The sequence below is a fragment of the Platalea leucorodia genome (genome assembly GCF_965183815.1).
Source record: "Platalea leucorodia genome assembly, chromosome: 7".
Classification (NCBI taxonomy): Eukaryota; Metazoa; Chordata; class Aves; order Pelecaniformes; family Threskiornithidae; genus Platalea; species Platalea leucorodia.
The window spans coordinates 58482473-58507155 of NC_138829.1; the positions used below are offsets into that span (position 1 = coordinate 58482473).

Consider the following 24683-nt stretch of genomic DNA (forward strand, 5'->3'; position numbering starts at 1 on the left):
TCTGTATTTATTATAAACTGTGGGCTTTTAAAGGTTTAGATGTCCATCCTTCAGGAAAAACTAATGAAAGGAGCTTTGAGTATGTGAATATGGGCCAGAGATTAATCGTGGTGTTTCCCTGAGCGTTTGCATGAAAGTCCAGTGGTGAAAGTCCACATGCATGTTTGAAAAACTCCAGCTTTAGTAAGTCCATAACTTTTAAGACTAGAGGGTCCATAGTAATTATTTAGTGTGACTTGCATAATGCAGGCATAGAACTGCCCCTAAAGTCCCCTAGCTATGGCTAGACTAGAGGATATATCTTTGTGCGATGTAGCCTGACTGGAAAAATTTACAGTGATAGCAGATGTACCTGAACCTTTTGTTAATTTGTTTTAGTGTTTAATTTATCTCACTTACTAAGCTGTATGCCGTAATTCTACTTTGAATTGGTTTAATCTAAGTGTACAGCCATGGTTGTCTGTAAGGCTGAAAAATCCTCTGTTGTTATATTTTCTTTCGTATGTGCATACTGCTAGATTCTGATCTGAAGTCTTTTTTTTTCTTCAACAAATTTGATGGAGTAAGCCACTTGGCTGCCTCACTACAGAATGTGTTTTCCATTATTTTAATCTTTCTCATGATTCTGTATTAGCCTTTCATAATTGTAAAGGAGTTCTATGGAGAGGTAGTAGTACTTCTGCTGTCACCAAGTCGATTCTAGTGAAAACTTTCCCTCTTTATTGTACTCTTTGCAGATGCTTCTCCTCCTATAATGCTGACGCATTTCTCATGTAAGAGCTGCAGGTTTCTTACATATCAATTATTAGCTATGTTAGAAGTAAGCAAGTTCAATAATATGAGTCAATCATTTTGGGTCCTGGTTATGTTTGTTTTTCTGTAAAGCATATTTGATCTCCATTTAAATATCCTTGTTTTTATTTTCTGTTAAGTCCAAAGGAATGCAGGTAACTACATAATATCTGGTGCTGCAAAGTCATAGTTGATTCTTCCTCACAGTACCTGAGTTTTTCTTCTTGCATTAGAATCGTAGAAAATAATTTTGAGCATTTTGAGTTTCAAATAGCTATAAAAGGCTATGAAAGTAATATGCTCCACAAAATGAGAAGTTTTCCACCAAGTAGAGAAAATTGTCAGAGAAACAACTAATTGATCTCTGCTCCTTTACAGCTGTGTAATGCTATGCATAACTAAAAGCTCCTGTTAAATTAATTAATGATTTCAATTATGAACTTTTCTCCAAAATGTTATGATTCGTATCAAGCTGATAATGCAGTGACCTGGGAGTGTGAAATCTGTGTTATGTAGAGAGTCGACAGTTAATTGATTCACAAATTATTTAAAGTTTGTTGCACCCAAGGGAGTGCTCAGATCCATGACAGCTATTTCTTAAAGTGTGCAAACTCTCTTTTCTTTTTAAGATTGTCTTGAGCTAACAAGCATGATAAAATGGTTGCAAGCTGGATATTGGCAGTTGATAGTGCACCGGCTAATGTATTCAAAGGATTTCTCTAGGTTTTTTTCCCATATCACAACAAATGCCTGTATGAAAGGTATCAACAAGAAAAGGTTAATGTCTTGTCCAGAAATAAAAGTTTAGTTTATCTTTTTATACCAATTGCTTCCGTCAGTTTGAATGTTTCTCTTAACTTTCCTTATCACCTCTTATCACACATTTCATTTCTGATAATTGTAGAGTAACTCTTGTTTCCTGATAGGGGAAATACTAGTGAGCATTTCTGAAAAAGCTTCTGAGGTTTAAAATGACTGATATTTCATACAATATTGTGGTAGGCAGCAGTTTCATAGTACAGATTAGTAGTAATTATGCTAACCTGTATTCTAGAATTTAATGTTATCCAATCCTGTATTTCACTGACTTTGTCATGCCTTTGCATGTACAGAAGCTTGAACAAGAAGTCTTCGTACTTGCTACGGATGCATAGAGACAGAAGGGGATGTTCAGTGTAATTCTATCTGATTTTAACATCTTAGTGCATGAGTTTCACAACAATTAAAAATTGAAATGTACAAAGAATAATATAGAAGGAGGTATTAAAATAAGTTAAAGTACTGTTAATATTTTATAAACCGTTATTAAATTTTTATAAATGTTATTAAAGCTCAGTTGGGTTGACTTCAGTGTTGTATAAAATGACTGCTTTCACAAATCCTTCTGTGAGTGCGAGTTCTACACTGAAGGGGCAAAAGGACTTCATATGGCTCCCCGGGTCCGAGGAGAGACCTGAGGCGTATTAGGAGAGGTATGTCTTGCTCTGAAGTTCATGTGATTGGAGTATTAGCAAGCAGTAATATTGCATTGATTTTTCTTCTACTATCAAAACATTTGGGACTGCTTGAAAGTGGAAAATTGTTTTAGATACTGGCAGTTAAATACTGTAGCAAATAAAATCATGGTGGTAACTAGCTATTCCCATCATCTTTCTCACTCTTGGAATATTCTGCCTACCCAAAGATTTAGTTCTCTCAATTACCAGTCACTTTTTCCTGGTTTTGTATTTCTGTTAAAAATACTTGTGTCAACTCTTCTCTGTTACTAAGACAAAACAAAACAATTACAAATAAAAGTACATCTCATGTTATGAAGTTGCACATTTCTGCAGGGCCATGAGAAGCTGCCTTGAAAGGGAGCGCCTTTAAACTAATATCTGTATTGTAGAAAAAGATACCATTTCAAATACTGAGTGACTGCTTCTGTTTCCTAAAATTAAGGAGCCTATAATCTCAGCACCATTAACAAGTGCTGTCATTCAGATACACAGTGTCTGGCTGATTTAAATAAAATGAAATGAAGATAGTTGTTTCTGGTCCCTTGGCTTCACTCATTGCCATAAACATATGCTCTGCGTCCCGCTTCTTTCCATCTTATTTATGACTTTAATTTGTTGTGTGGGCTGCGCTAGAAATTAAATTTAATACAATTCTCCAAGGGACCCTGTCATATAATAACATGGTAATTTCTGTGTATCCTTTTGAAAAATGAGGAAATTAATTCTTCCTGACATGTTCTAATTATTCCAGTGTGAACGGCAAATCCGTTTTTCCCAGCCCCTGAAGTGTTATAGGCAAATGGCTGCTGTTCAAAGCTGAGGTGCTAATGCTGACCAGCAGTGCGTTTAATTTGAAACATGAGCAGACACCTTTCAACACACCTTTGTAATATTGGAGTACTTTACAGAAATTAATTCACTACTTATTTGGCAGCTTAGCCTGGGGGTTATGGTTTTTATTCATCAATACGATAGTCATGTTAGCACAATGTTTCCTGTTTCCTCTAGTGCTCTGTGCCTGTGCTGCAAAATACAAATTCAGAAGGCTGTAATGGTTAGTTTTAATGCACATATTTGTAAGGTCGGGACGCGGGTACCATAGCACCGATGATTCTGTGTTGCGGCATGTTTACAGTTTGGAGAGAGGTACTATAAGGTCTTCAGTGTTGAGTTAATTACATACTGTGGTTAACACTTTCAACTGAAATTACAGGGAAGGAATTATTTGAACCAACTTCCTGTGAAAGAGCTCTTCCACTCAGATGCTGCCTCTGTTGTGACAATCTGATGCCTGCTTCCATTTCTACTACATTGTTGAGTTCTAACTAAAAAACAGAATGCATATGCTCTAACTTCAGAATTCCATGATATACCTGGCATAGGTAGACTTTTGCCAAGAAGAAGGCAACGAATTATCAGTATAGGAGCTGAAACTCACATGAATTATTCTGGGCATTTATGACTTTTGATATGTTGCCTTTGGGAATTTCTATTTTAGTATGTTCATTTTGTGCAGGACTGCCAAGTGAAGTCCTTCAAGAGTCCCAGCTTTGTAATACACAGATGTTGTCTTTGTTAAGTGTTCTTTCAGAATTCAGATGCATGGAAGTATAAAAGAAATTTTAACTATTCCAAGAAACAGAATTTGACAGGATAGTTTTCAGAGATGTTGTTGAAGAACTGGAATGAAGAATTGTCTAAAAAACTTGCTAACTGCCTAGATATAGGGAGAAATGGGGTGGAGATTGTGGAGGTGTCAGTTAAGGCAGTAAGGGCATGAGATCCATCAGGCTCAACCAAGGGAAAAGAGCTGAAATCTGTGTTTCTCCCAGAAGAGGGGAATGGATGGAAATAATAGGTCTATGAAAGGTGAAAGGGAACAGTGGTTGCCTGAAATGGGGTGGAGAGCTGCAAGAGGAGTATCAGCTAAGACTAGAGAAGATCAGATCAGGTTGAAGGTCGTTATGTATTTGAGTGGAACAGTTACAGTAGATGAAAAGGACAGAAATGACGTTCGAGAGGATCTTACAATATTAGAACGGAGACCAAAGGTAGAACTATTGAGGAACTATTGAGGAATTATTGAGTAAATATAAAGAAGATTAAGCTAATGGATTATCAAGTCATAGGAAACACACAGCAACAAGGAAGGTTTATTTTATGACAAGGACACCAAATGCTAAAGTAAAAAATTAATCTTTTTACACATGAGATTAGTTTTTGCTAACAAGACAAGGAGTCAATGTTAGAGCAATGATTAGAATTACTGGACCACACCTTAGTATGAAAGTCTCTATACAATGTCCTTTCTGTAATAAATACTTAACTGAAGAATGTGTTCTTCTCACTCCGAGTAGTTATTTACGCTGAAATCTCTGAATACAGAAAGAGAAGAGAGAAATCTTCTATGTGACTTTCATAAAGAGAGGTTTTAAGGCATAGTTGAAATCACCTTCTGACCAACGTATAAGAGGTCTAAATTTCTTGAGGAGATGCTATTAGTGATATATTGTCATAAATACTCCATGCATCCTTGCTCAACAGACTTTGTTCAAGGAGTTTCAAAATGCAATCTAAATAGTTTGACTACTGGATCTAGTTTTAATTTGAAAAAGTAGATTTTGGCATTAGGATTTTCACTATAAAGGCTAAGTTCTCCCTGTGGATCTGTGCGATGGAAGAAGAAATTACTTCCAAAAGGCTGGCAATCTTGTGAATAACTCCAGTGATAAAATATGTAAGATGGTGGTCTGAGTGTCTGAATAGCAAAATGGAAGGAGAGTACAGCTCCATCAAAAAAAGGATGAGCGCATAAAACTTGGGTATTGTTTCGGGGCACTCAGGACTCAATCAAGTCTGTGACCCACTGAGGTATATTTTGTTACATAAAAATTAGTAGGTAAAGGGAAGAAAACATAAGGCAACACAAACTATGGGTGTAGAAGCAGTAGTCCTCAAAGGAGTGTTACCGATTTAGTGGAGCAAGTGTGTTCGTAGCAGCTGCGTGTAGTGTGAGGGGCATTGGTTTAGTCCTCAGGGATGTTATTGCTGCATCCTTTTTGTACACCAAAAGGATCTGCAACATGAAGGTACCTTCTTTTTTCCAGAACCAGAGAGATCTCATGGATACACAGAGATCTTGCAATACCACCTAGATCTCTTATTTCCACAGCCTGCCTGTGTGTAGGTATTGCAAGCACAGCAGTGGAAGCTGTGGCCAACTGTCTGAAGTCTTATAACATCTGTTGCTGTCTGAAAGCTTGGTTCAGATTCTGGGCTATACACCAGGATTAGCCACGTTACTCATCATTCAGTGTACTCTCCTGTGCCATTCTCTGCATCTTCACCAAAACCTTCAAGGCTTTGTACACTAATGGTTCTGCAATGGTACGTTTCCTGGTGACTAGGGAGTATGGTAAAAGGAATATTATAAACAAATTTTTTTTTGCTTTTCCATTGTATTCACAGTGGTAATATTCATAGTACTCTGTGCAGAACTTCAGAATAAAAAGCCTGGTCATTCAGGTAGTATTTAGTGCCTTGGCCGCTATGCATTCATATCCATAACAGTGTCATAGTGTTTTTCAGTCACATTTGTCTGATATTTGCCTCAAGATGAAGATCATAGGATAATTCAGGTTGAAAGGGACCTCAAGAGGTCTCTAGTCCAACCTCCTGCTCACAGCATGGTCAACTGTGAGGTCTGACCAGGTTACTCAGGGCTTTATCCAGGTGGGTCTTGACAAACCTCCAAGGATAGAGACAGCACAACCTCCCTTGCCAGTCTGTCCCACTGATCGTCTCTCCTAATGGTGAAAAAGGTTTTCCTTATGGCCACTTTGAAGCTTTCTTGTTTCAACTTTGCTCTTTACAGCAAAACTTAGAAGAGCTACAAAACTGGTTATTTAGGTGGTAATGTATGATAATTCTTTTAAAAACTGGTTGCCTTAGTGACCAACCATATGCAGCAACTTCTCTGCAGTCCTTCCTGCCTTGGCTTTTTTTCATTGATGCCTCTAGGTATAACTTGGTCTAATCTCTCTTTTACCGTAAGATCCCTTTTCAGTGGGGAAACCCCTCAGCTTGAATTCTGCAGTAACCATTTTGGTTTCCACTTAAAGTGCATGCTGTTAAACGTAAAAAGGCAAATGTAGGTTCCAACAATGAACAACAGATGCTTAGCAACAAAACTTAGCTAGTGAGGGTGGTGCAGCTGAAAGTTAGCATCTGAGGGGTGATTCTCTTCTTCCTATGCTTCATGGTAAGGCTTCCAGTACTGGATTACACAGACAATAAGTGTTTGTGTTTGGCCTGGGCTCATGACCTTTAGTTTTTGAGCCTCTTCTCTCTTTATACTACTAAACGCTGATTTCATCATTTGTTAGTTGTTTTTTTTTTTTTACCCACTCGTGGGATTGGATTGCAAAGGAAGGATTTAATCAGAAACGGAACCCATCATCCCAAAGTTCTCCAATTTGAACCCAGCCAAGTAAATAATAGCCTATATTTGTTACAGTTTGACAGTTAGGTTCTCTGTGATATGTTAATTGATGGTTCAAATCCACAAAGGTGTCCACAGGGCTAGGCCCATGGTTACTGCCACTACTTGATATTTTTTTGGCAGCTTCAGGAATCACATGAGGCTTGGAATGAAAATGGCAATTGATCTATCTGCCCACTCCTGATATTCGCTCCTTTTGGGTCAAGGTCGAAGCAGGTTGGTGGGGTAATGTGAAGAGGCCTGCATGGCCAGTGGAATGTCTGTTCCGTGGATAAATGGAGCCTTTTCAGTTTCAGAGGCTGTCAACCTGGCATGAGCAACAAATTTACTTGTGGGCAGAAAACTGAAAAGAAAGCAAGACTACCACATCTGTGTTGAAAGGTCTCTTGTTCATCAGAAGAAGGAAGCAATGTAGGAAATGGAGGAGGCAAGGTCTGAATAATTGGTTTTTTTGGGCTAGAAATGCAGTAACTTCTCTAGCAGATGAATGAAGAGTTGTTTGTTACTTTTTTCCCCTAATTATCTTGAGTTCATTGTAGATATTTTCTGTGGCAAACCTTTTTTTCTGTTTATCCAGGAGACATCACTGACTGAATAATCAATAAGCCTTTTTCTCCTTCATCTATTCAAGCATAAGACTGAGATTATTGAGTGAAAGAAGAGGGGGTCACCATCACAAATGTTTTAGGACTATTGACAGCCTTTCTCTACTAGATACTTGAAGAAAAAAAATGCTCAAAGGTCTACTGATATTCTCTTAATGATTAATACATTTGATGATATAGGTTTATAAATATGCTTTGTATACATTATAGAACTAAGGCACCCAAAACATTAGTACTGAGATGTCAGAATTAAAACTGATGTATTCTAAGACATAAGTATATACTCATCCCTTGCTTTTTTCCTTTTCATTCTTAAATTATGTTCCTTCTCCTTTATTCTACAACAGTCTATATTCCTTCTGTCTTTTTAATTAATTTGGTTCATCCCTTAAATGGATACAAAACATTAAAAGCAAGGGATTTATAAGCAAAATTGGACAAAAAAATCCAAACAGCACTTTCAAACATTTCAAACAGAAGTCTGAATTTGTGATTCTTTTTTTTTGAAATATATATCTTACAACCTGTAACACTGTTATAAATTCTAAATCTGCTCTTACTCCTAAATCCATCCTTACATTATATTGGCAGATACTGCAAGTAGTGAAACTAAAATGTAGATGAAATTAAATAGAAAATTATTTGGCTTTTCAGACAGCATTGAGAAAATTTCTTAAGCAGCTATCATTTTTCCTATCACTTCAGTCATAGCAGCTTTTTTTAAAAAAAGTATTATTTAAAGTAATACTGGCATTTTATTCTGTGAAAAAATATTCATGTTTTGCACATTTTCAGTATAAAAATGTCTTACATACAAAGTTACTGAAAATCAGATGGAAGTAGAAACGTTATTTGCTACTTGACAAGCTGCTCTTTCTCTTGCAGCAAGATACAGAAGTGGATACACTTGCGTTTATGACGTATTGATCTTGCTAACTTCTGTCTTCATTGTGAGAGCTCCAATTCCCTCATTTTCCTGGCCCCTGTGATGGCCAGTCTGACACTTCTTTTAGCAGGCTTCTGCTGCAGTCACTGGAACTTCGTATCACACAGTCCCCGACTGTGGCCATCCAAGTGCCCTTGCTCACTGTGTAGGCTCAATGTCCCAAACTCACCTGTCACTAAGTTTATACTGCTTTTGCATTATTCCCTTTTGGTCATGGAGCTGTACTCTTCCCTGAGTCTGAATGGGTATGACCTTTTCCTTAATTCTGTATCACGATGCTATGTTATTTTTCTGCATTATTTTAGCAAAGAATTCAATATTGGATTTGTGCCACTGGCAACCCTGACCTTACTGATGATTGAACATGCTGAAGACATTTTCAAAATCTATGAAATTATGCAGTAGAAATACGAGCTGTAGAATACATTACTTTTAGATCATATTTATTTGCTGAATGGATAGTGCAGAAGTGACTTCACATTTTGCATTGTTTGATTTAGAAACATACTCCCTCTGCAAATAATAACTAAATAGTTAATACGGAGTTCATTTAATTGCTGTGGCAAGAGGTGTAAAGTGGGCAGAATGGGTATAAAAGTGTTAGGCAATGGTTCATAAGATTATGGCAATGCCCTATGAATATTAATCTTCCACATACCTTGTTCTTAGAGAATAACTGATTCCTCCATTTCTTAGAGAACTTTATCTTGCCAAAATAATTTTACAGGGTACTAAAATTATCCTAACAGAAATGATTGTCAGAATGCATTGCACTAATGCTTATGGTTATTAGTCTTTATTATTGATGATAAAAAAGAAATTAATATAGAAACTGTTAGAATAGCAGGAGAAATTCAGGGAAATTCAGTTTGGTCTTGAACCAAGCTAGGATTGGATAAGTGTTTGACAGGAGCTCGGGAAGGCCTTGCAGCATGACTTTCTTGACCTCTGCCTGGCTCCGTCTGCTGTTTGTCCGTTGAGGAACATATCCCAAAGGGAAGGGGAAGGTCAGGGAGAAAACTGTCCGTGGCTCCTCCTTCCTTAAACTGCTTCAGCCCAAGTGCCCTTTCTGCCTGTCAGCTATCATATGGGAGAGAAGTGGTGCTGATCCCATGTGAGTTAGAGCCTGAAATCACATTTTAAATCAATAATCTACAGTAAATTGGATGCTCTTTAAAATCCAACTGAGAAATAGATGGCAATACTTTTGATAAACATTACTAAATTGTGGCCATTTACATTTGTGTGCACACATGCACACCTGAGTATGTGCCTTGAACCATTTGCGACCCCTTTGAAAGTGTGTTAGTAATAACAAGATCATGGTAAAACAAGTTGCTTAAACAGACAAACAGTAAGATACGAGAATGTGTATAGTATACACCTATAGTATAACTGCTCACACAGATATAGGAACATGAATTAAACATCATGTACGTAAAGAAATAGTAACTCTAGGGAGAGTATATGTGACACTGTTACAGTATTTGTTTAGCTATGGAAACGTCTGTATTTAAATTGGCAGAAATTGTGCTGAAGTCTCTCAAACAACCTAGTCAAGAGCAATAATCTAAAAGCAAGTAGGAGGACTGTAAAATAGTATGATTCTTCAGTTAACATAGTTTTTAGTATAAATAGAGTTTCAAGTCAGCATGACTTTAATGCTGACCCTCCCAGTACATTAAAAAAAAAATTAACACTTGAAACTAACAGCATGTTAGCAGCTAATTCGTGCATTATTTCAGTATCATTCATAAATTACTTTTGAATCCTTTGACTTAAGAAAAAGAAAATCCCACAAATCCTACTTTTGGTCAAAGCATAAGACCATAATTAACTCGGCATGTGCTTTTGAATTAAGAACACAGTGTTCTGAGCTTTCTTAAAGAGCTTTTAAAAATGTTGGGGGAATACTTTCATAGAGCCTTATTGACTGAGCAGAGTTTTAAGATTTGTCACATATGAAGTGATGTTAATTAAATATTGTTATTTCTTTCTGTCAATCAAGTAAGGTTAAGATTTTTTTGTTACTTGAACAAAAAGGGAAGTGAAACAGGTGAAAATATATAAAACACCTGTGAGGAAAACAGGAGGAATAACATAGTAGGAATTTAATTAGTTGGAATTTATGGGGGATGCAGAAGGTTTAGGTGCTAATTCCAAAGCATTGCATTTTTTGCAGTCCTAATACCATTTGAATATTTTTGGACTTTCTGGCAATATATCATTTACCTAATGAATGTAGAAAATAAACGTAGTGGCAGAAGGCCTTTTTTTGATACATGCATATGGTTTATTTAAAGTCATATTTGCAAACTGATGTTTAATATGGCTGTCACTGAAACCTTCTTTTTATTAAATCAAAATGTCGTGAATCAGAATCCCATTTAATGCTGCTTCAGCTCTTTTGGATGATATAGACATATTTTTAAGACAAAATGAGTTATTGTTTGCCTTAGGTATTCAAGTATTGCTGATAATGTCTCGCCAAACCATGAATTTTAAAACGATGCACGTTTATATCCTTTTATTTCTGTTAAGGTGCATGCTTATGTGGGTGTGTCATATGTGCAAGGACATCTTCATGACAAGGTTTTCTAGAACTTTCCTTCTTGGAAGAAATGAAAATTGGAGTATAATTACATAACTTGAAATACTGGTACTTAAAATCCACCACCAAACATCATATGGTCTTCTATATAGCTACTACACTTGACAATTGTAAGGACAGAACCAAGAAGCAGCTATGGACGTACATAATAATAGCTAAGCTATATTGTTTCATCAATGTATTAAGCTTGGACAGTGTATTATTGCTATAGGGCTCTATTAATACTGTCGGTATTGAAACCTTTGAAGGCGTGAAAAGCATCCGGGAAGAAATGCGGAGCTCGTTTCACAGTTTCTTCTTGTTTTCTGCTTACTGGGGGAGAAACTTCTGTGTGAACAGAATTAAATTCATGTGGGGAATTCTGCCTCTAAATCTTTCGTTTCCAGGCTCTTCATGTTTTATTGTGCGTCTTTGGAAACAGTGTGGCCCATGGATGATCTAGAGTCATGAAAGGCTGATTCAAAAGCTTCAGTGCTTTCAAAATTGTGTAGGTACTGAGGTAATATTTCATGGAATGAATCTCTTCTGCAACTCCACTTTGGAAAATTCAGAAGTCTGTAGCAAAATGATGTCTGTAGTTAGTTTTTTCACTTCGTCCTGGATAACTGAGGAAATACGGGAGCTTTGATGAACTAGAATGATTTTGCTTTATGATATTCTTTGTTTAATTAAATAAATACCAGTTATTTAAAAAAAAAAAAATCCCCAATGTTTTACATGTTTTACAATGTTTTACACACGATTTAAAGCAACTTAATTTGCATTGGAAACATCATGTTTTAAATACCCAGTATGTTTTTTATCATTTAGGTATATTTTTTTTTTCTAGTACAGTATTTAGGTTTGATGACCTCCAGAGGTCCCTGCCAACCCACATGATTCTGTGGGGCTTCGCCACCTTGACCAAACCTCATGGACTGAACTGTTGAGCCTAAGAGAACAAATGTCTGTAGGTTGAATTAAAGAGCCAGGCTTTTAAAGTGAAGAGCTCTGATGGACTGGGTAGAAAAGGACACAGAGTCTACTGAGCACTTAAAATTTACTTTGAATAAGGAAACAGAACATTTTGCTTATAATTAGTTGTTTTGTTTTGTTTTGTTTTGTTTTTTTTTATACTAAGCTTCACTTTCTGGATCTTGTACACTCAAACAGATACAATTATAAGGTATTCTGGTTTCCTTGTTTCATTAAAGAAAAATAACCAAAATATTACTATCTGTGAGCGTTTTTAAGGGTTCTGAATTTTGGAACTAAAATTTCTGCATGTTCCCTTTGAATCGGGAAATGATAAGAGTGTTAAGTGCAGCATCTCCAGCACTTCAGATAACCTGGGAGAGCAGAAAACTACTCAAACCTGAAGCAGTTTTGTTTAATAGTATAAGATATTACCAATTAGCAATTAAATTAATCGATTTGCCCTGCATTAGCTGTTAGTTTTGATACTGACTGGTAAGTAACATATTATGCATCTTTGAAAAAGTCTGTTATACTTTGATCTGCAAATATTTTATTAAAAGAGGCTATAAACCACAATGAGTGGCTCAGTTGTGGGTGGTTTTTTCATGCTTATTTTGATGATATAGCAGTATCTTGGGATGACATACTGTAGTGAGTGAGGATAAATATGTGTTGCCAAGGTCTAAACAGCAGCAATATGGAAGTAATTCAGCAGTCAGTTTCACTCAAAGTTTGAAATCTGTGCTGTATTAGAGGTATGCATAGAAGCTGTGTTAATTGCTAGCTTGTTTTCCATATGGTTCTGTTTTAATGGAGCACATTTGTTGCAGATGGTTGGAAAGTGGGTTGGACAGTGTCTAAACTGGCTATGACTAATTCATACAGTGATTATACTATACTTTAATGTTTAACAGTCGTCTTTGTAAACTTCTTTCATTCACAGTTCCCTTGCCATTGAAATGTGGTCCAAGATAACTGAAAAGTATTCTTCTTTATTTAAACTTGGCCTTAGAGAAGAGCAAGAGCATGGGGTGTGTAGTCATCTTTTCCCTGATTCAAATTCAAAACCACACCCCAAGTTGGTTTCATCAGATGGGTTATCTCCATCATTATTATGGTTTGCTGAGCGTATTTAGCTGAGGTAATGGACTCTGAGAAGAGCCACTTGAAGAACTGAAGTGACCTTAACAAATGCTAAAACTGGCTTTGTTCACACCACAGTGCTTTCATCTCTTCATTGGTTTGTAACTGACTATCGCCATTTTGGATACTAATAGCCATTTCTTGTTTGCAAGTTTTAATATTTCTAACTCAGACTCGAGGACACTAAATACTTGCATTATGTTGAGGTGAAACTGAAGGTACAAATGCAGCAACATTTTGTCGTAGATCAATTTAGTGATGACATGCAGGACAAGAATCTTTCATCTATTAGCCTGGTGTTTTAACAGTTCATCTAGGAATTCATCCTAAATCCATAGAGGAAATTAAAACATAGAAGATTGTTCAGCACTGATGTAGTCGATTCTTATAATAGTTTATTTGGGTCTCTTGTGACAAAGCTTGTATGACTGACTTTCCCTTTACTGAAGACTACAGTGAATGCCATAGTCAAACTCCAGTCGATGGTTCTTAGTAAAGAAAAAAGAGCGCTACGGTTCAGTGAGTTTCCCTACCATTTTTACTGTTGTTTTCTCACATTGTCACTAAAATATTCTCTTTGTTATCTGAATGGGACATCTGCTGACTGGCCTAGCTCTCTTTACCTGATTGTGTGAAAAGTCTTGGTTAAATCTGTTAGGCCTTGGAGGCCCAGTAACCTGCTAAGTGCTATAGAGCCTGAAAGACATTATGTCCTTGGACTAACTTGTCTCTTCTACTTACAGCTGTATGTGATAGATAAAACAAACTTACATATAAAAGTCTGGGGTAAATGTAATTTTAATACACTTGCGGACATGTCAATGAGTAGCTGCATTTTTCTTACCCTAAAGTGTATAAAAATCCATATGGAATAAGGTGTATTCTATAGTAGCAGAAAAGTAAAACAGGCCAAGTTTAAAAGAAAGCCTTTTTCTCTGGCTATATCACAAACCTGCTCTATTGGAATTGATAATTTGTTTGAAGTGGTAGGAAATCCACTTACTATGGCTAACAACATAGAATAATGCAGACCATTTGGCAGTTAGCACTAAGATGCCTAAAATACAGCTTTGATGCAATAATACTATAACTTGAAGATTTACCTAATTTATAATTTTTCTCAAAGCTTTCTCCTGCTCTGTGCCGCTGTTTGGCATGGCGCTTTGTCTACGTTAACTGAAGTTTGGTTTGAAACACGTTTACATTTGATTGGTGTTTTTAGATTTTGATAGCTGCTAGTTCCTCTCTACAGAAGTAACCTTTTAAAATGTCATTTTTAATGTACAAATTTTATGAGAATAAAAAGACTTTTTAAAATACTAATTTTAGACTCCTCTGCAGAGCTTGTAGTCAGCTGCTGTTGTCTCAGGCTGAGTCTTGGAAAATTAAGTCAGTGCTCACTATAATAAAATGTGTGCTCTGGACTTCATGAGGAGAAAAAAAATAGTTTCCTTTTAAATTCTTTTTCTGTAACTTGTGGCACAACTTCCAAAGTAATCTTCTGTCCTTTTACTTGTTGATATTTACCCTCCTTCCTTCCTTCTTTCCATCTGTCCTTCTGTCTGTCTGTCTGTCTGTGTCGAACGTGCTGGATTTCCTGCAAGAGAGAATTCCTCTCCTTTTAGGCGATAGTCCTCCCTGAGAGGAGTAATGTCAGGTACATACGATTTCATCTTGTGCTCTGTAACAGAAAAACCTTACAAATTAGGTGTACGGTTTATCAAATATTTCATGTAAAACATGGTTTAAAGAGTTTTTCCCTCTAAAGGTGACACAATATTAAATTGCTGCTAAAAGATCTGATAATTTTCTGTAATCTTAATTGCTGCAGCTTTTCCCGTAATTTGTCGTATTGTCTAGGTTGCTGTGTCATATACTCCATTACAGAGATGACACTGAAATTCAAAAGGAATGGAAGCTTAAGCTTTTTCCCCCCCTTCCAATGTCCCTTGTTCTAAATCAGAAAAGCAGCACTTGTTTTGGCTTCAGGGAGCTGTATGTTCAAGCTCACAGCTGGAGGTATGGTGCTGCAGTGATGGTCACCAGTGATGGGAAAGGGAGAGTATAATGAATTAAAAAAAAACAACAAAAACACCACCACATAAAAACCCCTCGGGATTAAAGGCAAGCGCTTCATTCTTTTCTCTCTCAAAGCTCCTGTATAAATTGTGCACACAGATGAAAGAATTACAGAAGGGAATATGTTCTGATTTTAAATATCAACAAGATATATTTGGTTGTGATATTGCCTCATATGGAAGTAGAGAGATTTTCTTTATCATCTTCCAGTTATGTTTCCTAAAATTGTGTCTTTTTGGTCATGATTCTTTTCAAAGAAGTAGCAGAGCTAAGCCTTTTCATTTAATTGTAATAAAATGTTGCCCTAAAGTGGAATAAAAAATTATTTTTTTTTTACTAGTTCATACAGAAAAACATATAAATGTAATAGTATTTTAACTATAGTTTGTATAGATCTGACCCATTTAAACGCTATGCAAATCTTTCATACTGCAGGGCAAACAACTGTGTGACTATAATGTGCGGTGTAGCAAGCATACATCATAAATTTGATAATCATACTTGTGAGTTCTTCATATTTTATACAAAGAATCGGGAAGAATAAAAACAGAGGAAAAAGAGCACACAATGGAATTATGAATATCAGTGTGTAAAAGAAATAAGAAAAGATTACCTTGATCTTCTGCACTTGCCTGTGCTAACACTATTATGCTGAATGCCGATCGGATGCTGTGTTATAGTGGAATGTGGGAATATTATGGAATCAGAATTCCTTTCCGATGTACTCCATTATTTTGAAGTCCTATTTTTTCCCCCATGTGTTCTGGCTAAATGAAATAAGGAAAGGGCCCTTTTAATGGGGGCAAGAGGAGACTTTACTGCTCAGCTTGTACATGTTATCCAGCTGGACTGATGGGCCACTGTTTAGAGAAACATGGGTGGGAGGCTATTTCAAAAGAAAATGAAAAAAACATTTGTTTAACTGCATGGCAACACAAATATTTTACCAAGTGAGGGCTGACTATGCATTTCATTATGACAAAAGGTGCAAGCTTGAGGGGAAGAAAATAAAGCAAAACACTATCTCTCTAGGATTTAAGATAATCGCCCTATATGTGATTATCTTAAACCTCTATATAAATTTATGGATTTAACTCTTTCATTTCTTGCATCCCTTTTCTAATCTGAAGTAGTCCATCAAAATGAAGTGCTCGCCAATGTTGCCTGTCAAATGCAGATGGTAGGCAGAAGTTCCCGGGGTTTTGTAGGGAGTCCCTGAGCTCTCCCAAGCTGTTGCTGTTCTCATTCTCCTCCCCTTAGTTCTGCTCCCTCCTCCCTTGCTGAGGCATCTGTTCCCTGGGGCCGCTCACCTGCGGCACCTGCTCTGTCCTGCACCTTGTCGTGTCCTCTTTCAGGTACGAGAGCTGAGAAATGGCTACATGTTTCCATCTGCTCTAGCTGGTGGGCTTTGAAGAAAAGGCTGAGAACACAACCTAATGATTTTACTTAAATGTAACTGTACGTGTAGGTGTATATATACCTACATATATACATATGCATACACACATTTGTATATGTGCGCATATATATATATATATGAAAAGTCAGAAAAACTGTTTTCAAAACCCATTTGGGTTAATCACGTTATTCACAAATGTTGAAGAAACCAGGTAGTTGTACAGCTTGTTCTCTGTGATTACCAGCAAGACTTTTATAACTGTGCTAAGTTAGCTTGCTGGAACACTGAATTGATCACAATAATTAAAAAAATTAAGTGGTTCAACTTATTTGCATTACTTTTCTTACTAAATTGTTTTAGTTTCCAGCAGTGTGACAGCGTTTCCAACTGTGTCAGCAGTGGAAATTTTGTAAAGATTTAGATATACCCCAAAATATTAATATATAACAAAAATGACACATTTTCAAAATCTATTACCTTAAGCTCTTTGAGAGTGAACTATAAATGAGTCTCTACACTGTAGTTAAGAGTATCCTCTTTCTAATAGGTTATATATTTTAATTCCACTCTTTAGAAATGAAAGATTTAAAATCCTGATAATTATATGGGCAGAAGAAATGAGTGCCCAAAGATTGGATGGTGCATATCATTAAACTGCGACAGGTATACCTTTGGAGGGATGTTTAATGTGTGAAAACTTGATATATGGGGTTTTAAGAAGTGTAGTGAAAGTGCCTGCTTGCAGCACCTTCCAGGTCTGAAACACTGTGTGGCACAGCTCCAGAAAGGTTTGTCAGCCTGAAAGCTGTTGCAGCTGGAGCTGGATTTCGATCTGAACCTAGGAAAGATGTGTACAGGATATAGCATGTAAACAAAGTGCACTCACTGTCCTGACTTGATTAATTTGTCTGTTCTGATCCAATTTATAATAAAACAATGCAGTAATATGACTGGCTGATTGGGTATTGAAAGCTCCAACATTAGAGAAAGAAAAAAATACCACCCAACCAAACAACCAAAAAACCCCAAACCTTTATGTTCATTTGTTTGGTTTTGTTTTTAACTGATACCTGTTTCAGACTGCTTAGAGGTTGTTTCCCTCATTCCCTCTTTTTATCAGCAAATCTCAAAGCAGTTTAGAAAGGTGATTTATAAAGGTTTTGTTTCTCCTGTTTCACACATGGGTAAACCAAGGCGTAAAAAGGTAATTAGCATGCCAGGTACTGAGTCAAAAATATGCCTTACTCTCCTGTGTGCCCCCTTCATTAGGCAATACTGATTGGGAAATTTTGACTAGTGGGAAAATTGTAAGTTAAATGCTGAAAGGTGCCTAGTGAATTATTTTCTGAGGAGGTATTGAAGTTCACCAAATGGCTCTCTTTTGTGTGTGGGTATGACACTGTAATTATATATGCATGATGCCTTTCTGTGTATGAGCTGTTTCGTGTTGGGTTCACCAGCAAACTGAAATCCCTTAACAGTTACATTTGGCCCAGTTTCTCTTGAAACCTAGCCTGTGTTTCTGAAGTGAGATGCAAGCCAAATTTGCATATGGATAATTTTCTTTTCACTTAATTGGGGTGAAATTTTCACGTAATTTGTGCAGGCTACTTTTGCGTGCTAGAATGCAAAAATATTTTTTGAAATGCTCATTGAGTATATTATCTGCCCTTGATAGTATATAGGTAGCTTTTCTATTACATATAATATGAAATAGTTTATCAACTTAATTTCTGACACTCACTATAAAATCAGTGATGAATTGCATAGATCAGTATTCTCTTGCAGAAGACAGTTTGGAATATAATAGCCCTATCATTTATTGAAATCAAGTGATAATAGCCAGAAAAGTGGAGTTGACTGCCTGTGTGATTTTTGTTCCATCGTTTATCTATTTTATCTTCAGGACTAAAAAAATTAGCAGAAATGAAAATATGAAGACTCCAGTTGCAAAGAGAGTTTAAGATGTTAGGTCAAAAGTTCAATGGTATGTTCATAGGGGTAACAGTTCCAAAACCAAATAAGAAATTTATAAGGGATTTGAACACTGTTTTGTACATTATATCACAGATCCGATGGGAATGAAGTTTTGGAATGAGATGGGATATGTAGGATTGCAAGAAGCGTTAAACAGTAATAAGAATTTCTAGTAGTGAATGTGGTAATCATCTGATAAGTGACTTGAATTCAAATATGTATGTTGCTTGTTCCTGTAGTTCTTAGGGCTGAAAAAGAGTTACTTTGTATGGCCCAAATGCAGTCTTTTGGAAACCCAAAGAGCAGACAGCTCTGCTTTCTCTCATCTCACAGATATACAAAGCTGCGCATACAGTGATACCAGTATGGACTGACCAGGTGGAATAGCACGTGGAGAACCTGTAGAAAAGGATACATGGAAAAAACGGAGATAGGTTGTGCATAATGGGACAAACCCAAAGAGCTGTTACTGGTGCTCAGAGATAAGAACTATTCTTGTTTCACAGTATATAAAGATAGAGAAAATTGCTGTTCTGTATAATCAGTGCTAGTGGTTGGGGGGCACAAGCCGGTCGTTTGAAGAACAGGACTGGGTTTCATTATGTATACATATTTCCATATTATACAGGTTCAATTTTATACATATATATGTATGCATATATAAAAAACACACACACTAATCTGTGGGGCTACTTGAGTAAAAAAAAAAAATATTTAGAAGGAACTGACTTTCCTTTTCTTCTTGTCTTTGGGTCAAATATGCTTACAATATTATCCGTGAAATCTCAATGGCTTGATTTTTTTCCCTAGAAATACATTTTATTCATCAGTGCAGAGCTTATTGTGACTTTTGCTTGGGTGTGTGAAAGTGATATTCAAAGAAATGAGAAAGTAGGTTGTCTTTTCTGCTCCGTATTGGCCACCAGAGTTTCTGGGATCAACATAACAGAGCAATATAGTTACTCAGAGATGTACTTTAATGGGCTTAGTTGAACTCGTAATGTATCAAAGCCCAATCAGTGTCTTATTCTGCACCACACCAGCATGATTACTGAGTATTTGACTGCTTTACTAGTGTTTCCACCGTGCCATGCCACTAGCTGCTGCTGTGCCAGCCTGACTCTCATCAGACTCCTACATTGAAGTCTTAGATTACTGGATTACTGTTGTTCTTTTACATATATTTCTATGTACTACATGGATATTCAGCAAAAACCACAGGACACAAAGTACTGTATTCATGTAGGCACTGATTGTTCTAATGCTGACTGTATACAGACTGTACCTGGACAGCTCTCTAGCTGGTAGATGTGAAATGATGCAGATAATTTGCTATCTAAGCAGCTCTGATCTTAAAGCATGAATTCACATTCTGTGTAGGATACTAATGCAGATTTTATTACTTGTTCACTAAAACAGCATTGGCATATTTCATATATTTTAAGGAACAAATAGAACTTTTGGGAAATGGTGTATTTGCATTGTGCATATCAATGCCTTAGCCATCAGAGGATGCCTTTAAAATACACTGTTAGGATGAATTCTACAAACATAGTATGTGCACAGCCACAAATGAAAATAATGGTAATTTCCTGACTCTGAGTTTTAAAGGATAGAGCCACCTATCACTTTGCACAAAGTCTGTTTTTCATTAGATGTTAGCGTATTTTTTTATAAATAAACTTAGCAGTGTGTTTTCTGTCTCGCAGAGGTGGTCTTATTCAGGAAAAAATAACAACTAAGAGGCAGCCAAGGAACACTAGTGGATGATACATGTGTCTGTGAAAACAAGTTCTCATATCTTAAGATGTGATTATCTTGGCAGAACAGAAGTTAAGTTTAAATAAATAAATAAATGGTGGTACTGGCTGATGACAGTGATATCTCGAAGTTGTAGAAGACTATTGTGAAGTTCAGCATATTTTTAACCAGGTAGAATACTACTACATAGTTAATTTTATTATTAACATTTTGTCTGCCAGAATTTGTCTGCCACCTTTAAGCAGCTCAGGTGTTTGAGTGTTAAGTAAATTGAAATTACTATTTTTGCAAATAAGTGTATTTTCCCTTTTTACATAGGTCATTTCAGTGACTTGCATGTAATTGTGTTAATGTTTTCAAGGGCAAGTTGTCAAATTTTTTTCAGGATCAGGACTATACTGTGAGGGAGTGTAGTGGCCACAACATGGCAGAATCTGGCCTGTACTGTGTAAAATAGAGACAAGCAATACAGAGTGTTGACACACGGGTTTGAGACGAAACCACACGCATGGTCCTTTATATGTTATAATTTGCTTAACCTGGCTGGTTTGTAATTTATCTGGAGAGGAACTGAATTTTGCTTTCCATTGAGTAGTGGTGGGCATTGGGATTTGGAATCACACGGTACCTTGTCTCTGGACTGATGAACTTTTAAGTAAAACGTAATGCAATAAGGGACTAAAAATGATTGAAAATCCCCTTTGCAGTCATTTTTGTCCCTTACTGGTCAATTAGGGATCACTTGAAGGGTGGGAGACTTCTGCGAATGAGCAGACATTGTCCAGCACAGCTCCTCAACATCTCATCCAACTTCCTACTACCGTGACCTCAGAAGAATGCTGTCATGCTATGCTGGTATGTTTGGAAGGGGTTGGACCAGGATCTTTATGGCAAAGACATCAGGTTACAGAGAAAGCCTTTTTTCTTAACTGTTGGTAAAAAACAGGTCAAGTGGGGTTAATCTTGACTGCCCAGCTAATTATTCCAGACTTTTCAGGAAGGTATTCTTTGTGGTGCTGAACAGCAGCCTCTGCTGCTGCTGTTTGGACCCAGCTTGGCACTGTCAGCAAGGTTTTGCTACTTCGTTGATATCAGGTTGTGTGCCTCTACGTACTGTGTGACATTTCAGCTTGTCAGAGGTGTGGACTCTGTGACTGGAGAAGGGTTGGTTCTGTGTACAGCTTAGGTGGTGCAGGAGACTAATGAATATTTTTGCAGCTACAATTTCAAAAAAGGAAGTAATTTATGATACATTTTGTCACTGGGAGATGAGAGTTCTTTCCTTTTGAAATTTTGTGTGAAGTGAGTGAGTTTGCTAAAAGTCAAGTATTCAAAAAACAGAGCTTCAAGTACCATGAGGTTTAAGAAAACTTTTTCTATTTGGTTTGAGTCTTTGAAGCCTCATTGTCAGACTTTCTTCTGTAGCATATTTTAAGAAAATAACTTGAGGAAAAATTTTGAGATTTGGCAGCTCTAGCTTAATTTTGTGTGTTCAATAAACTTGTTACAATGAACGGTAAACTGAAAAAGGACAAAAATGTACCTGTATTTGGCGTCTTTTAATGCATTATTGCCTTTTTGTGAACAAAGCGCAGAAGCAGAATTTATCACAGCAACTTGGGGCTGGGTCTTTTGAGATTTACAGAAGTGTATCTGTAGTTTCTGTCTGAGAGGGTAAGAATTTTCTATTCCATGCTTTGCTCTGTGCCTGGTCCAAGTATCACCTGGCCCATGGTGGTTTCAAATGTTTTTCTCTTTCGTTACAGTTTCTGAATGAGCACAGACTTTTTTCCAGTTAACATACAACAATCTCTTGTGCTGACTACTGAACTCTGATCTTTGGCTGGATGCACGCTTGTTTCTTTAAGCACATGTGGTGCAGAGTAGATCTGGAGTTGGGCAATTCATAAGGGCTGGGTATTATTATTATTATTACTACTGCTTGAAAGGGTCTGTATTATTTTGCACAGCAGTGTGGTCACCTGGCAGCAGGTCATTAGCATTTTAGGTTTCTTTCCTTCACAACAATGCACAACATGCTAATTAGAGGGTTTTGAAAGCTAAGCAACCTGTTTTAAAATCAGACATTTTAATTTGCAGCTTTAATGGCTGTATTATAATAACTGGCTTGGCTCAGGGGAGAGGGGGAGAGAAGCACTTCTCATGTTCCAGTAGCAAGGCCCAATATAACAGAGGCTGACAAAATTAAAAACCTCATAATGTGACCTTTGCCTGGGATAAAAGGCTGTTTCATAACAATTTCCTTTTGTTCTTTGTTTAAGCCATTACTCCAAAAGGAGCCTCCGATTAATCTAAGTAAATGCATCATTACAGTCCTAATCCATGTCCTTCTGTCAGTGTCTGTTTTAATTAAATAAGAAACACTAGCAGAAAGATATCACGCACAAAGCTGTGATTGGAGAAAGAGGGTTGTTTGATCAGGGTGAGATTAAAAAAGGCTTTACTGTTTTGTCCTTTTGCTCTAGATGCCATAATGTAGGTTAAAGGAAGAAAACTTGCCTAATAGTTTAGCATATTGCTCCTCATTACAGTATTAAAATAACCAGATTTACCAATGAAACTGTCCCAGACATCCAATTAATTATATACAGAACATTCACAGACAAATGGTACAGCAACTTGGTTTGAGTAATTTGACACATTAATATGTTTGGGACTGTATACACAGTTGGCCAGAAATTGTATTCAAGTGCAGTTTTTTAGTATTAAATAAAGCATCGAATAAAACTGCTAATGAATTTAGGTACTTTTTTTTCAATACTTGTGTCTTACAAATTGTAAACATGATATATTGCAAGCCTCTGATTTAAAAATATTTTTATTTCTCAAAAAATCAGGATAGGTAAGAGACTCTTCCTCAAGGTAGTGTTTCAAGATCCCTGTGGTGAGGGTTTTCTCCCATATCCAGGCCATTATTTGATGTAATGAAAAGAGAAAGTGTGCAACACAGAGATTGTTAATTAATTTAGCCTAACAAGATGAAGATAAATGAAGCAAAGCATGGATTGAATGAAGCAAGAGGTCTTATTTACAATTTAATACTTCTTTATATTAGGCATTTTTCAATTTGCAACAGAAAAGACCCTGAGTTTAAAGAAAATGTGTTCTGTGAGCACATGCAAGACAACTTTACATTATGCAAGCAGTTCTAAGGACTGCTGAAAATGCCTTTTGGGTTAACCTTTAACTTTAAGTTTTCTTCCCCCTTTTATTCCTTTTCACATTTTTTTTCTCATTTTGATTTACAATATGTTGATAAGAATAAGAAAAATTAAAACCTAAACTTTTTCCCACTGTAATTAATAGCAAAGTACCACTGGGTACTCTTGCAAGCCCAAATTCTGTTGTTTCTGATTGTTTATATTAACCGACAGTCATAGTTTATTTTTGAGAAATTTGTATATAGAAAGATGCATTGAGAGGTAACTATAAAAAGTACAATAAGGTGTGATTTTAATTTCTGTTCCAAAGTGTAAATCCATTATTGCTTATATGTTTTCAACTATTCTATTGCAATGAAAGATGAGAGGAATTCAGGATAGTGTTATTTAACAATGATTTGATGTAATAAAACTATGATTTTTGATTTGGGAGAATATTTTTTTTCTCAAGATCATGATTATCTTAAACATTTTGTGAAAAGCTGTAGATTTTACTTTTATATCAATTAAAAAAAAAAAGATTAAAAGACATTCCAGAGGTTTTAGATATCTCTTCCTCCTAGTTCCAATTTTAAATAAAGAATATCCTAAGGTAACAGTATGTTACAATATACATCAGTTGAGTCACTACATCTCAAGGTATATTATTCAGTTGCCCAACTACAAAGTTTAGGGTATAGTTCTATAGAAGAGGTGAAAAAAATACAAGGTCTATCATTTTTAATATCTATCCAACTAACCAAACAAAAAAGTCCTGTGTTGTGACTGACTTAGGCATACCTTTATCAGTTTGATCTAAACCCAGAATTCTAAATGATGACCAAATATACTAGGTCATTCTTTTTTTTTTTTTTTTTTTTTAATGAAACATCTTTCTTTTTACAGATGAATTGGGTCTGTCCACTATTTGACCTTCTGTCATGATTTCTGTCTGCAAAGGAAATGCCTTCCTTCCTTTTGCAGTAGCTAGACAGGACAGTGTTATCTAGTGTCACTACAAGCAGTGGTCTCTACAAATAGCATTATTATGGTCCCTATGTTTTTATCTTGGGGGTCATGAACAAATCCATGCAACTGCTTCTAAAGATTTCAATAAATAGGACTTTTTATCCAGACAATTGCCTTTTATATTACTTTTAAACAAAACTACTAGTCCATCAAGAGTTTCAAAAGGAAAACAATTCTACAGAGTGCTGGTATGGCAGCACAGACCAATCATTATGGCACCCAT

General features: G+C 36.4%; 1 protein-coding gene across 4 annotated transcripts in view; it reads left to right on the forward strand.

Moving 5' to 3' along the window:
* Nucleotides 1-24683, forward strand: part of SOX6 (SRY-box transcription factor 6) — a 376628-nt gene that overhangs the window by 81591 nt on the left and 270354 nt on the right. For 2 of the 4 annotated variants that reach the window (XM_082317552.1, XM_082317553.1), the window contains exon 3: nucleotides 7083-7224. The exons of the other annotated variants lie outside the window; for them this stretch is intronic. In XM_082317552.1, the coding sequence (XP_082173678.1) occupies nucleotides 7211-7224 (14 nt within the window). In that variant the 5' untranslated portion in view covers nucleotides 7083-7210. The remainder of the gene's footprint in view (nucleotides 1-7082; nucleotides 7225-24683) is intronic. 4 annotated transcript variants of the gene reach the window in all.